General features: G+C 48.7%; 3 protein-coding genes across 3 annotated transcripts; 1 reads left to right on the top strand and 2 right to left on the bottom strand.

The window, feature by feature from the left end:
* Positions 1-1,109: 1,109 nt before the first annotated feature.
* Positions 1,110-3,094, top strand: MAM_06400 (uncharacterized protein; the record flags this gene model as incomplete). The annotated part of the gene is made up of 5 exons (XM_040825198.1): positions 1,110-1,146; positions 1,300-1,318; positions 1,378-1,384; positions 1,441-3,009; positions 3,083-3,094. The coding sequence occupies 5 exons, from the start codon at positions 1,110-1,112 to the stop codon at positions 3,092-3,094; spliced, it is 1,644 nt and encodes a 547-aa protein (XP_040676854.1).
* Positions 3,095-5,015: 1,921 nt separating this feature from the next.
* MAM_06399 (uncharacterized protein) lies at positions 5,016-5,707 on the bottom strand (the record flags this gene model as incomplete). Its single annotated transcript, XM_040825197.1, has 2 exons — positions 5,016-5,563; positions 5,674-5,707. The coding sequence occupies 2 exons, from the start codon at positions 5,705-5,707 to the stop codon at positions 5,016-5,018; spliced, it is 582 nt and encodes a 193-aa protein (XP_040676853.1).
* Positions 5,708-8,736: 3,029 nt separating this feature from the next.
* On the bottom strand, positions 8,737-8,940 carry MAM_06398 (uncharacterized protein; the record flags this gene model as incomplete). Its single annotated transcript, XM_040825196.1, has 1 exon — positions 8,737-8,940. One exon carries the CDS (start codon positions 8,938-8,940, stop codon positions 8,737-8,739), a length of 204 nt encoding a protein of 67 aa, XP_040676852.1.
* Positions 8,941-12,928: the final 3,988 nt, after the last annotated feature.

Here is a 12,928-nt window from a genome sequence, read left to right as displayed (position 1 = left end):
TATAGAAGAATACCGATATTGTGACTTAGCTAAAAATTCTATTACTATTAGTTTGTAAGTGTCTGCAATAATAGAGTAACTAAGCTAATTCCCTAACGCGCTAATATATATAATAGGCTGTAAGTATATTCTATACTTATTAACTTAAGTAATAGCAAAATAAATACTAAGCAATAGCTTTAGTCGGTAAGCTTAACTACAACCAAGATAACTTTAGTAAAAAGAGGTTTAGTACTAACATTAAAAACCTTATAGGGCGTAAGAAGATCCTTCCTAGCTAGAAGTGTATTGTACTATACATTAACAAGTTAACTACTATAGCCTGTAAGTAAAATATACACAACTTGCTTAAGGTATTTAAATAATGCTAACTCATAGCACTTGTAGTCTGTGTGTATATTTTGCTACTCTTTTAGGACTTCTTTATTGTTTCAAAAGAGGCTAACACAAAGAATATAGATTGTAAGCTTTATGCTTAGGGACGACTTCTATTTACAAGCACTAAACTTATAACATTAGCCGGTAAGGCCTTGTCTTTATTGTTGTCGTCTAAGATACTAATTAGATATCTAGCTTGTAAGTGTATTTATTAAGGCTTAAGGAGACTAGCAGAATTATGTGCTAATTTAATCTAGTCCGTAAGTATTTCTACAGGATTAAAGATTTATCACTGCTGAAATATTTGCTAATAACGTCTTGTTAGACTGTAAGCATACTTACTAAGACGTAATACTGCTATTAATGTAATGCTAACTGTAATATTAGCCTGTAAGTATATATTTTATGTTTATATATAAGCTGCTAGAGTAGTACTAACTTTGTATAGATTGTATGGATTTTTTTTTTCGAAAAAAACTTAATTGCAGATTTATTTACTAATTTAATTTAGGATGTAAGTGTTTTTTTTTAAGTGTAGCCTTATTAGAGTGCTATATATCCCCTAAGAGCAACTATACACTAACACATTATACAGATTGTAAGTATATTTAGCCTAAATAAAAGTTAAATTAAGCTGCTAACTCGAAAAATAGCCTGTATGTTAATTAATTTTAACTTATTACTACTTAGATACTAAAAACAGTTAGGCAGTACGTATACTTTCTGAAAGAATGCTTCTTATTTTCGTTCTAACTTCTTTTTTAGCTTGTAAGGTTCTTATATTTATGTCTAGTTATACATCTTTCTAATTATTATCGTAGCTTGTAAGTATATCTACTAAGGTTAAGGCTACTATTCGCATAAAGTTCTAATAAAATTAGAGCGTAAGTATAGCTATATAGAACATAATACTTGTTACAGCTAAAAAAAACTCTAGAGAGTAAGTCTATATATCTACATTTAATAAATTTCTTATAAGAAGACGCTAATTAAATCTAGCTTGTACGTAAATTAAGTTTTAAAAATAAGAGTCCCCGCAGTTATATACTAATACCTAAGCAGGGCTTGGGTCGTTTAGGTGGTTTAGACGGTTTAGGCGGTTCTAGTAGTGCTGGTGCTTCTAGTGTAGCTGCTACTAGTGGTGCTGGTGCTACTGACGCTGCTGGTGGTGCTGGTGGTGCTGGTGGTGCTGGCGCTGCTGGTGCTACCGACGCTGCTGGTGCTACCGACGCTGCTGCCCCTGCCGCTAATACTGACGCTGCTGCCGCCAATACCGACGCTGCTGCCGCCGCTGCTAATACCGACGCTTCTGCCGCTAATACTGACGCTGCTGCTGCTAATACCGACGCTGCTGCCGCTAATACCGACGCTGCTGCCGCTAATACTGACGCTGCTGCCGCTAATACCGACGCTGCTGCCGCTAATACCAACGCTGCTGCCGCTAATACCGACGCTGCTGCCGCTAATACCGACGCTGCTGCTGCTAATACCAACGCTGCCGCTGCTAATACCGACGCTGCTGCCCCTGCTGCCGATACCAACGCTGCCGCTGCTAATACCGACGCTGCCGCTGCTAATACCGACGCTGCCGCTGCTAATACCGACGCTGCCGCTGCTAATACCGACGCTGCTGCCGCTAATACCGACGCTGCTGCTGCTAATACCAACGCTGCTGCCGCTAATACCGACGCTGCTGCTGCTAATACCGACGCTGCTGCCGCTAATACCGACGCTGCTGCTGCTAATACCGACGCTGCTGCCGCTAATACCGACGCTGCTGCTGCTAATACCGACGCTGCTGCCGCTAATACCGACGCTGCTGCTGCTAATACCGACGCTGCTGCCGCTAATACCGACGCTGCTGCTGCTAATACCGACGCTGCTGCCGCTAATACCGACGCTGCTGCTGCTAATACCGACGCTGCTGCCGCTAATACCGACGCTGCTGCTGCTAATACCGACGCTGCTGCCGCTAATACCGACGCTGCTGCTGCTAATACCGACGCTGCTGCCGCTAATACCGACGCTGCTGCTGCTAATACCGACGCTGCTGCCGCTAATACCGACGCTGCTGCTGCTAATACCGACGCTGCTGCCGCTAATACCGACGCTGCTGCTGCTAATACCGACGCTGCTGCCGCTAATACCGACGCTGCTGCTGCTAATACCGACGCTGCTGCCGCTAATACCGACGCTGCTGCTGCTAATACCGACGCTGCTGCCGCTAATACCGACGCTGCTGCTGCTAATACCAACGCTGCCGCTGCTAATACCGACGCTGCTGCCCCTGCTGCCGATACCAACGCTGCTGCCGCTAATACCGACGCTGCCGCTGCTAATACCGACGCTGCCGCTGCTAATACCGACGCTGCCGCCGCTAATACCGACGCTGCCGCTGCTAATACCGACGCTGCTGCTGCTAATACCGACGCTGCTGCCCCTGCTGCCGATACCGACGCTGCTGCCCCTGCTGCCGATACTAACGCTGCTGCTGCTAATACCGACGCTGCCGCTGCTAATACCGACGCTGCCGCTGCTAATACCGACGCTCCTGCCCCTGCTGCCGATACCAACGCTGCTGGTGGTGATAGTGGTGCTGTTGCTACCAACGCCGCTGCTCCTAGTGAACCGGTATGTATACTGATATTGTGGCATTCTCTCCTTTCCATTATTGCGCTAACTTAGCTAAGGCTCAACCTGTTAGTATACTGACTAAATCTTATGTTTATTTCTACAAAAATATACTAAGTTAACATTACTTAGTTTGTAAGCAAGAAACTACTATTTTAACGCCTTTTCGGAATATCCTAAAGAGAAATCTAGCCTGTAAGTAAAACCAAAGTTATAATTTACTAATATATTAAAACGCTGAGGTTAAGTTCTAATTTTGGGAATTTAATCTGTAAGTATTTAATTAAGCTTAGGTTCTTTGAGATATAGGCTTACTTTTAAACTTAGGACGTAAGCACACAGACAGAAGTACAGTTATTAAACCTCAACATAAACTCTAATATGCAAATTAAATAATGCTTATTTATAGTTCTATAATGCAGTAAGATATACAATTCTATAACAAAGTAATATATAATCTTATACTAATTAATTATAGGATGTAAGCAGTTTTACTACTATTGTATCTTAAACTACTAGTATTATACTTGCTAATAATTGCATTTAGGACGTAAGTAACTTTATATTCTTTAGAGCCAAGTAGGAAGTTATACCGACTTGCCTTTCTTTAGGCTGCAACAGTAAGTATTTTTGCTGCTTTATCTTAGAGCTTAAATCTAAATACTAATTGTTATATATAGTCTGACCTAAGTTTATATAATCTAGGGCGACGCAGTAGAATATACTGACTTGCCTTAAATTAGGATTTAGTAAGTATTTTTATTGCTTAATCTAAGCGAAGCATTAGCCAGTTATGCTAACTGTTCTGTCTAGGTTGACGTAAGTTTCCTTGCCCTGTTAAGTTGACTTGAAGATTTAGTTGCTAAGCAATATACTTTAGATGGTAAGTAATTATTACATGTTAAAAATATAAACAGTAACATTGTACTAAAGTATATTAGAAGGTCAGTATTTCCCTGTCTGTTATTAAATGCCATTTATTAATATTTTCCACAGCGTGTAAGTATTTTATCGCTCTGTTACTACTCTAAAGATACTAATAAAGAATACAGGGAGTCAGTGTTTTCCGTCTGTATAGTCGTACTACAAATACTAATTAAATATGCTAGGGAGTAAGAGACTTCCGTACTATGTAAGTTACGAGGCTGTTAGAATGATGCTAATCAACTCAAACTACAGCGCCGGGCAGTAAGTACCGCCGTAGTCTGCACTCAAATTGCCAGCAGTATTTTAACTCATCTTGCCATTCTAGTAATTCCACATATTCAGATAGCTTTACGTCAACGTAAGCTTTGGCCGTTGTATGGAGTTCTCCTCTGGAGTTTAAGCTCGGCCGGCCACTGGCGGGTTCCTATCTCTACTAGAGCTATAGTTTCGGTCAGATTGGATTCAAGGTAGACTGGACTTTTGTTTCGATATCGTATAATTTGGGCATATGGGAAATAGAAGCCCGTGGAAGATTCACTATTTGTAATAATAATTTCTGCAAATAATGTAACACTTTAGGCCGGCAGCAAAAAAAAGGCCAAAAAACTCCTGCCTCTTGTCTTGTGCTCTTGACTTGTGGCAGTGGTCTACTGCTGGTGACTCCTCAAAAGGCGTAGCCCCCTGGTAAAGGCCGTAGAGCAAAAGCAACAAAGTCCGCCGGCCAAACCGAAACTGTGGTATACCCGCTATATATAAGCTAGTGGGCTACTTACTGTATTGACCTTGGTGCGCAATTAAGCTTCTTTCAAAGAAGCAGCTTAATAAGACGGTATCAAGGTTACCTCGTTTAGGGCAATAGACATCATCACAGTGCTGTCTAGCAGCTAGTAGTTTATGGAACGGACTTGCGTTGTATAATAGTACCCTTATATTTATTAAATAAAGAGTAAATTAGGTGCCCAGTCTTGAGCGATTGTGCTAATGGTGCGTCACAAAAAGGTCGAGGGAGTCAGTCCTTTCTGCCCCCCTTTTCCCTGCGAGCTCGACACCTTCCCACGACGCCGGCGCACTGAATGTAGCTACTGTCCATTTTCGATGCCTTTGACTGGGGTATTGGTTCCCACGCCGCCAAGACCGGGCCCGGAACTTCCAAGGGGCCCCCCTTCGGGCACTTCGGACTCCCCTTGGGACCCGTCTCCGGGCAATTCGGACTCTCCTTGGGACCCCTCTCCGGGCACTTCGGACTCCCCTTGGGACCCCCTTTCAGTCTTTAGCTGTTGAAGCACTTTAAGAGCTCCTTTGATGGAAGTTTGGAGTTGAGTGACCAGATCCGTCTCCTCAGTCGAAGGCGCTTCAGTACCGCCGTTCGCATCGGGATTTCCAGAGATCCCAGCATCCTGACCCGAAGACGATGCAAGACCACCGCTGTTCACGGGATTTCCAGAGATCCCAGCATCCTGACCCAAAGACGATTCAAGACCACCGCTGTTCACATCGGAATTTCCAGCTTTCATCGGAGGTGCCGCAAGCTGGAAACCACTGTCGTTCGGGGGTTCACTACCCTGCGAAGGCTCCAGGCCACCGCGAGCTTGGGAATCAAGGGGCATCGAGAAGGTGTAGGTGGCAACTACAGAGAAAAGCTCAGTCAGGCCTGGTCTTTGCAACTGGCTTCAACGGGGCTCTAGAGACCACAGACGGGGGCTCATAAAATTAACGCAACCAAGGAAATGTACGTACAGGCCACAAGGGCAACAGCGTCGATGCGAACCATTGTTAATTGATTTTTTTCGAGCTTTCAATGAATTGTAAGAGGTAGAGTTGTAGTTTGAGTGCAGATCACTTGATGAAGATGGAAGGTGCGATGGTATGGGACAAGAAGGCCAGTCTTTCGGAGAACTCTGCATCATTTTATACTCGATGAACGAGTCCTGGGCTCCGTGGACCCGTGAGTAATGCCAAACCCGGCAGATGGAGAATCGATGCCCATGAATCGTCATGCTCGCAAGAGACAGCATAGTAGACAGCACCGAGGACTGGCAAAGAAGTGCCCAACGTGAAATGGCAAGGAACAAGAGAGTTTCCCGGCCCGTAAATGTCCCCAGTCTTGGATGGTCTGAAACAGTCATGCTACAGTCTCCTCACTTTTATAAGCAGCAACTAAAGACTTCCTTAAGAAGGCGTGCCGCTGTCGCAACTGGCCACGTTGGAGATGGAGAACATGGCCGTTTTGCAACCTGTAACGCGGGCTTCGTGGCATGATTACTTACCATTATCCAAGCACGTCTTGTCGTAGAAGCAAGTGGAGATGGGCACGGCATGACGAATTGGCCATCGCCGTGGTCACATGGGCCACCTGTTTTTCACGCCACGTATCGTGAATCAAATATCTTTGGATCTTGCTCGATAAAGGGTGTCCCACCAAGTGTGTTTCCGTTGAGATACTGCCACCGGTAATAAACGTGAGAGCCATGCCCCAAGCTGTGAGGGACAATATGAAACGCGGCCCACATATATGTCCCGTCAAGTGGTAAAAGCTGTGGGATGTAGAGCTTCTTTGTAGATGCACTAGTGACAGTACAACGCTCTCTTCGTGTTGTTGGCCTTGTTGCGTCGTAGCAGCACAGCCGCGATACACGGCATTTTCCACCAGAGCGGCCGACATGACTTGTGCACCCATGCCCCATGACAGCCAACCATTGGCCACTTTATTTATTCGTTCAAGCAGCCACTGCGTAACAAGGTGGGAGAGGCTGAAACATATTTGGAAACGAGACATCGGAGGGCAGATCAACCAGATCGCGAAGCGAGGCCTAGGAAAACAAGCCACCAGATTTGGCCTGAGCCGCATGAATTCGAATGCGGGGCGTGAAACAGTTGACATTGAGTCGGTAGCCCAGCTATGTAGGAGCGTAGGTGGCCTCTTGAAACGGTAGCGGCCTGGGAATTCATTACGCAACGGCAACACGGGAAGCCACTGGCTGCGAGATACAGCTCAACCCTCACGCTTTCACTTATATTGTTGGTGCCACCTCGTCCCCGTTCGGACCAAGCGCTTATTAATTGTCAATATTCAACACCGACGTAGTCGCTTTGGGGCGGGTTTGTATCGCTTCATAAAGTGACATCGACTCGAGACAGCCTCATGGCACATCTGGCTATCACGGCCGACCGCGAGAGCTGGCAAGCGTCTTCAATTCAAAGACGCCCAAGTGCAAGATACGGCCAGTGCCTGCCATTGATGCGTCTGTGACGCCGTGGACACAACGGCGCAGAGTTCCAAGCGAACAGGAGAGTCCAGGTATTTTCGTTCTTTTGTTGTCTTCACCAAAAACGTGCTTGTTGCGTTGGCGACACTGGGGTCCTTGTCAGTCCGAGGCAAGGCTCATCCATATAACTTGCAACCCAAGAGGTCAGGTCCGCCTCGAGTGGATGGCTTTGTTTGAAAAGAATGCCCCAAGCCTTACGGAGTACATGGTCGGGATAATTCACACGGAACGCATCGCCCAAGCATGAAATACGAGGCTGCGAGCCATCACGCGAGGTATGCCATGCATGCTATGCAGCAGTATGAGCGAAACGAGCCAAGTTACATGAAACGAAACTGGGGACTCGGCCAGCATTGACAACGGCCACGCAATGCAGATCCACGGAGGATACCTAGCTCTTGTTTCATGAGAGCCCGTTGCCCGTTGTCCAGCCAGTGGGCACGATCTTGCACCACACGCCGTGCCGCTTGCGCCATTTACTCTCCAACTGGTGTAGAGCGCCGCGACTCGGGACGCAGACTCGTCGTGTCTGGCTAGATTGATGTGCATTCCCTGGCTGGGGATTTACCGCTGCCGGTTGCAACCAGGAACTGTCAACATTGTCGACGGCTATGACCCTCGCCGGCGCTTGAAGACGTCAAAGTGTGACGAGTCCGGGACCAAGTGAGTTCGCCTTGCCGGACAATGAGCCATCCACATGAGTGTTGCTGCATTGTCTAACAAAGTCAGTATGTCTGTGCATCTGCCTTTCTTCGCCGAGGTGGACTGCTCTCCCGACCAGCAGCGTACTCGCACAGGTGCAAAATCTTACTGTGCCACGCTCAAGCTCGAGCCGAATGTGCGGGACATGCTCAAACAGCTTATTTGATACCCGCTCTCTCGTCCCTTCGATATCCTTCAGCGGGTACGCCTTGCTGAGACCAAACGCGCAGATGAGATGCCGACGTGTTGGAGGCACAAAGCTGCCCGCAAGCCGGTCCCGAGCATGTTGCATGCGTCGATCTTGTTCCTCCCAAAATTGGGCTTGCCACTGCAGGGTTCGAGTCTTGAACTCATGTCTTGGAGGTGCAAGAACCTCTGTTTCACAGCTACATCCCGTGTGCTCTCCTTCAGTGCTTGCTTGTCTTTTCCCCAGGTCCGTATTCCGGGTCCATCTTCGTTTTGGGGAAATCCACCAAGAGCCGTCATGTACCGTGGGTTTAGAGCAATAGACTGACCCGTGACGAAATAGTCAAGTGAGTACCAAGGGCCGCGACCCGCGACCGCGACCCGCGACCGCGACTGCAGAAATGAATTGGGGAGATACGTAGCCGTCGTTCGGGACGGTTACGATGAAGAATGCATCTCGCGAGCCCGTCTGCCCCCGAGCAAACTCGACCAATTGTGACGTTGGTTTCGTATACGGTCTTGTTGAAGTGTACTTTGGGCACGTCAGGACGACCTATACACCTTGAAACAGAAACAAGCTCCGCCGTGAGGATGGTTCTCAAGCTCTGGGGTTGAAGGTTTGTTGGACAAGATGCGCCGGTAGATTTCAGAAGGATCTGTCAACCTGTGTCCGGTTACAGTAAGGATACTTGCCGCCGAGAGTTGTGTAGAGAACACTACACCGCTCAACGATGGAGGACTGGTTGATTTCGAAGCTGGGCGAGCGGCTCGTACGGCGGCGGTTTTCTTGCTCGTGCTGACCAGCAGCTTGTCCCGTGTTCTCGGTGCGAGATGAAGAGGACGTGGACATTTTTCGGGGCAGCTTGCAGAAGAGGCGACAAGATGCTGAGTCGTAGCCGTCGGTAATGTACGAGCATTCCGGCTTCCGTTTGTCGAGCCGTAACCGTCTGAGCGGCATCCGAGGTGTGGAAGTTTAGTCGGGCATATTAGCCGTGCGTCCCATCTCCGACCCAGACATTACTCAGTTGCCGCTAGTGTTTGACTCGACTCGACCTGGACAAGGTGTAGACAAAGTCAGCTGCGGTCTGGTATGACTCCCACCCGCCACTCCGAGCTCCCCATCTTCCACTCGGGACGGGGCCGTAAGTCATGCCAATACACGACGTAGTTTGTCAAGCTGTCCAGGGTGCCGCTCCGGCAAACGCGTGGCGTCGTCGGAATGGATTCCGTCCCCTCGTGGCCTGGTGATCTGTAGCCCGGCCATCTGCCTAGAAACATCCCCATGGCAACCAGTACCAGAGCACACACAAAGAGAGGCCGCTTGACGCATGAATAATCACCGCGGTGGACTTGACGAGCACGAGTGGCAAAGCTCCCTTGCATGAGGTCAGAGGGTACCTTACTGTGGCTGGAGCTATAGCATTGAAAGGCTAGTTAGTTGTCCCATTATTATCGTCTGATGCATAAGACCAACCTACTTTCAGTAAGGTATGAGCATAAGAAGGCATCCAGCATGGGTGGTCGTCATCCGCGTGGCACACAGCAACGACGCAGCTACGGGCTTCCTGTCATGTCACTAGGAAGATGAATGGTTCGAGGGTAGTACAATGTCGATGCCTGATGCGGGCCGCAGCATCCTGTTCATCTCTTGCCAGGAGATCCTGCGGCGCCTTGGCTCTCTCTCCTGGCATTACTCGCCGTCTCGTAGGCTCAGGTGCTGATTGTATATGTGCTCTTTTATCGGTCCAGGCCGTTGCGAGCGGAGCGCTTCATCATGCGTGGAGTCCACCGGGAGATGTGGGCAAACCTGTCGAGTTGCTGTTGCCGAATCCGTCTCGTAGCAGATACCAGTGGCGCACATCAAGAGTCGAGATGGGCGCGGTACCCAGCTTTGTGCGTAGCAACGCCAACAGTGACGGTCTCGAGGCAAGTTGCCGGGCCTGTCGCTCCAGCTGGCCCTTATTGCCCGCCTCCCGTCTCGGCAGCGGACTCCGATGGCAAGCCTGATGGCTTCTCAGACGCTTCTGGAAGCCTTGTAGATGCTGCTGGTGTCTGTGACGTTGAGCGCTGGCCAGTCAGCTCTTCAAGGTGCTGCAAGGCGATTTTTTTCTAGGCTGGGGCGTCTTCTGGCCGGGGGCCGCAAGATCGGATAGAATAGAACGAGCTTTTCGGAGCCTCTCAGGGCAATCATTGGGGCCTGGGTCGCGCCGGACTGGAGAAAACTCCCGCCGGGAGGCTGATCGACTGCGGCGGGCGTGATATTGACAGGGGTTGCCCTCGCAAGGCTCGTGGGAGCGCTCCATTTTTTCGGCCAAGTTGTCGACCGCCGCAAGAGCGAGGCCTCGTACAAGTGAGGGCCGTTGACGGGCCGCGTGTCGAATGACTCGACAATCTTGCCGGTTGGGTTGGGTGTCCCTGGCCTCGGAGAGAGAGGGAGAGAAGCCTGCCGTGAGTAGCGAGCTGAGCCGTTGCTCTCGATCCTCTTATTGTGGGACTGCGAAAAGGGCTAGGCCGTGGCTTAGCTTTGTGCTTGGCATGATATCAAAAGCATCACACTCGGTGGTGCCACGTCAAAGAGTTATTTCATGCGTCATCGAGTGCCGAGTCGCCGACTGTTAAGGGGAAAAGTGGAGTGAGTCATATGACCTAGGGAAATGAGGGGCATTATTACGGGGAGAACTTAGTCACGAAAACCTAGACAGAACAAGCATCAATACTACCTAATGCCCATCGAAAGCATTACATTTTGGTGATGAGACTGGGACTTGATGGTGATCCCTTTTTTTTTATTTTATAATTTTATTTATTTATTTACCTTATTGTTACTATTTGCCACGAACGAGGTCGAAAACACCACGAACGAACATGGCGACTCTCCTGATGCATGCAGATGAACTGTGACGTGCGCAAAGACGACGTGAGGCCGAACGGGGATGAAACCTGTCGAGACACGATCGAGAGATGATAAGCAGGATGGGAATGATTTGCAGACGTTGCAGACACAGATGCATCGACAAGCTGACGTCGGAAGGACGAACATCCCTAAACCCTTGAGACTGCGGGATTGAGGATTTGGGGAACGACATGTGGAATCTCAATACTGCGGGTTGGGACGAACGACACATGGAATCTCAATACTGCGGGATTGGGACTGACGACATTGGAGCGACGACATATGGAATTTCAATACTGCGGGATTGAAACTGACGACGTGTGGAATCTCAAGACTGAGGGATTGGGATCATGGAAATGGCGACAAATCTCAATGCTGCGGGATTGAGACTGACGACGTGTGGAATCTCAAGACTGAGGGATTGGGAAGAATCATAGAAATGGCGACAACAACAACTGGAGATCTTGGAACCGTGGGATTGAGGAATCGCGAGAACACCATGGGATTGTGCATGCAGCAGGATGCAAAGGAACTGGACATGAATGGAGACGTCCACAGAGACGTCACAACGATCGGAAGAACGATGTGTTGGGAAACCGCCGAAAACTCTGGAAACTCTGGAATGGGTTGGAACGGGAATCGGACACACCTGGACAGACGATCAGAACCTTCGACTTTGGACAGGGCATGGGAACGTTCCCTGGGATTGGAGAAGAAGATGGACGAGATGAGTTTTTGGAATGGGTCTGACCATGGAGTTTGGGAAGACGCCGGGACAGTGGCTGGACACATTGCGACAAGACGTTGTTTCCTTCGGCTTTGGGAAAGGTCTGGGAGCCACGCTGAGTATGGGGGAAACGATATGGCAACTATTACGATCGGAGACTTGGAATTGTCTGGACGACCGGACAACTTCGGACATGGAACCGACAAGACGAACGCGATGTGTGGTGCACCGACAGACTGCGATGATGAGAGTGTGGTGCACCGACAGACTACGATGATGAGTTCACGAAATGGAATTGGAAGGAACGATTGATACATGAAATGTGTCAATGGGAAGCAGCACATTGTGTGTTGATTGGTGTCGCTGGGGAAGTTTGCGGGTGCACTTGCACACATGTCGTCGATGTGGATGGTTGCGATTGCTGGAGTTGTGGTTCTGGAGGAGCAGCGGGGGAACTGCTGGACACTGGCGGACTTGGGTTTGGACTTCCGACTTTTGGGACCCCTCCATGACCCCGCACCAAAGTGGAAAGCGCTGGTTTTCGTGCACGAAAACTTCCAGCGCGACACCGGCGAGTGCACGGACCACTTTCTCCACAATTACCCCACCATCACACTTTTTGGAGACATTTGATTGGTGTCGGAAGATGGGATGGACTTGACGAAGTCATTGATTCAGACAAACATGAGAAGGAGCAATTGGAGAGCTGGAGGGACATGGTTTTCTTCATCCCCCCTGGGATGAACTTGTACTTAGATTCTTTTCCATCATGACCATCATGACCATCAATCAACTACCTGTCCAACCCATCAACGAATGAACCACGAACCAGTTTGTGTTGTCTACCTTGTGATGATTGCGACACAACCAGTTTGTCGTGGTTTTGGCGATTGTTGCGACATCGCTTCCATCCTTTGACTCCTCCTGGGTTGAAGACACTTTTGTTCTCTTTCTGAAGACAGACAGACACGTTTGTTTCCCTTTTCTTTTTTTTTGAGACGGATGTCAACTTGGGGACATTCTGAAGACCTTGGAACGTTGCCCTTTCCCACATTGCACAAGTCAGACCTGGAGTCAGATTTGGGCTCAGACCATTCTTCGACACAAATCTTCACAAAAGACCTCTCGCCAGGTCTGACACATTCGTTGGAAGACATCTTGCCGACATTCCCATTGTTATCACTTGGGTCGGAGAGACAGTCGTCACTCTCATCAATT

This window comes from Metarhizium album (genome assembly GCF_000804445.1).
Source record: "Metarhizium album ARSEF 1941 chromosome Unknown scaffold_20, whole genome shotgun sequence".
NCBI classification, from domain to species: domain Eukaryota; kingdom Fungi; phylum Ascomycota; class Sordariomycetes; order Hypocreales; family Clavicipitaceae; genus Metarhizium; species Metarhizium album.
This window is presented reverse-complemented; position numbering and strand designations above follow the sequence as displayed.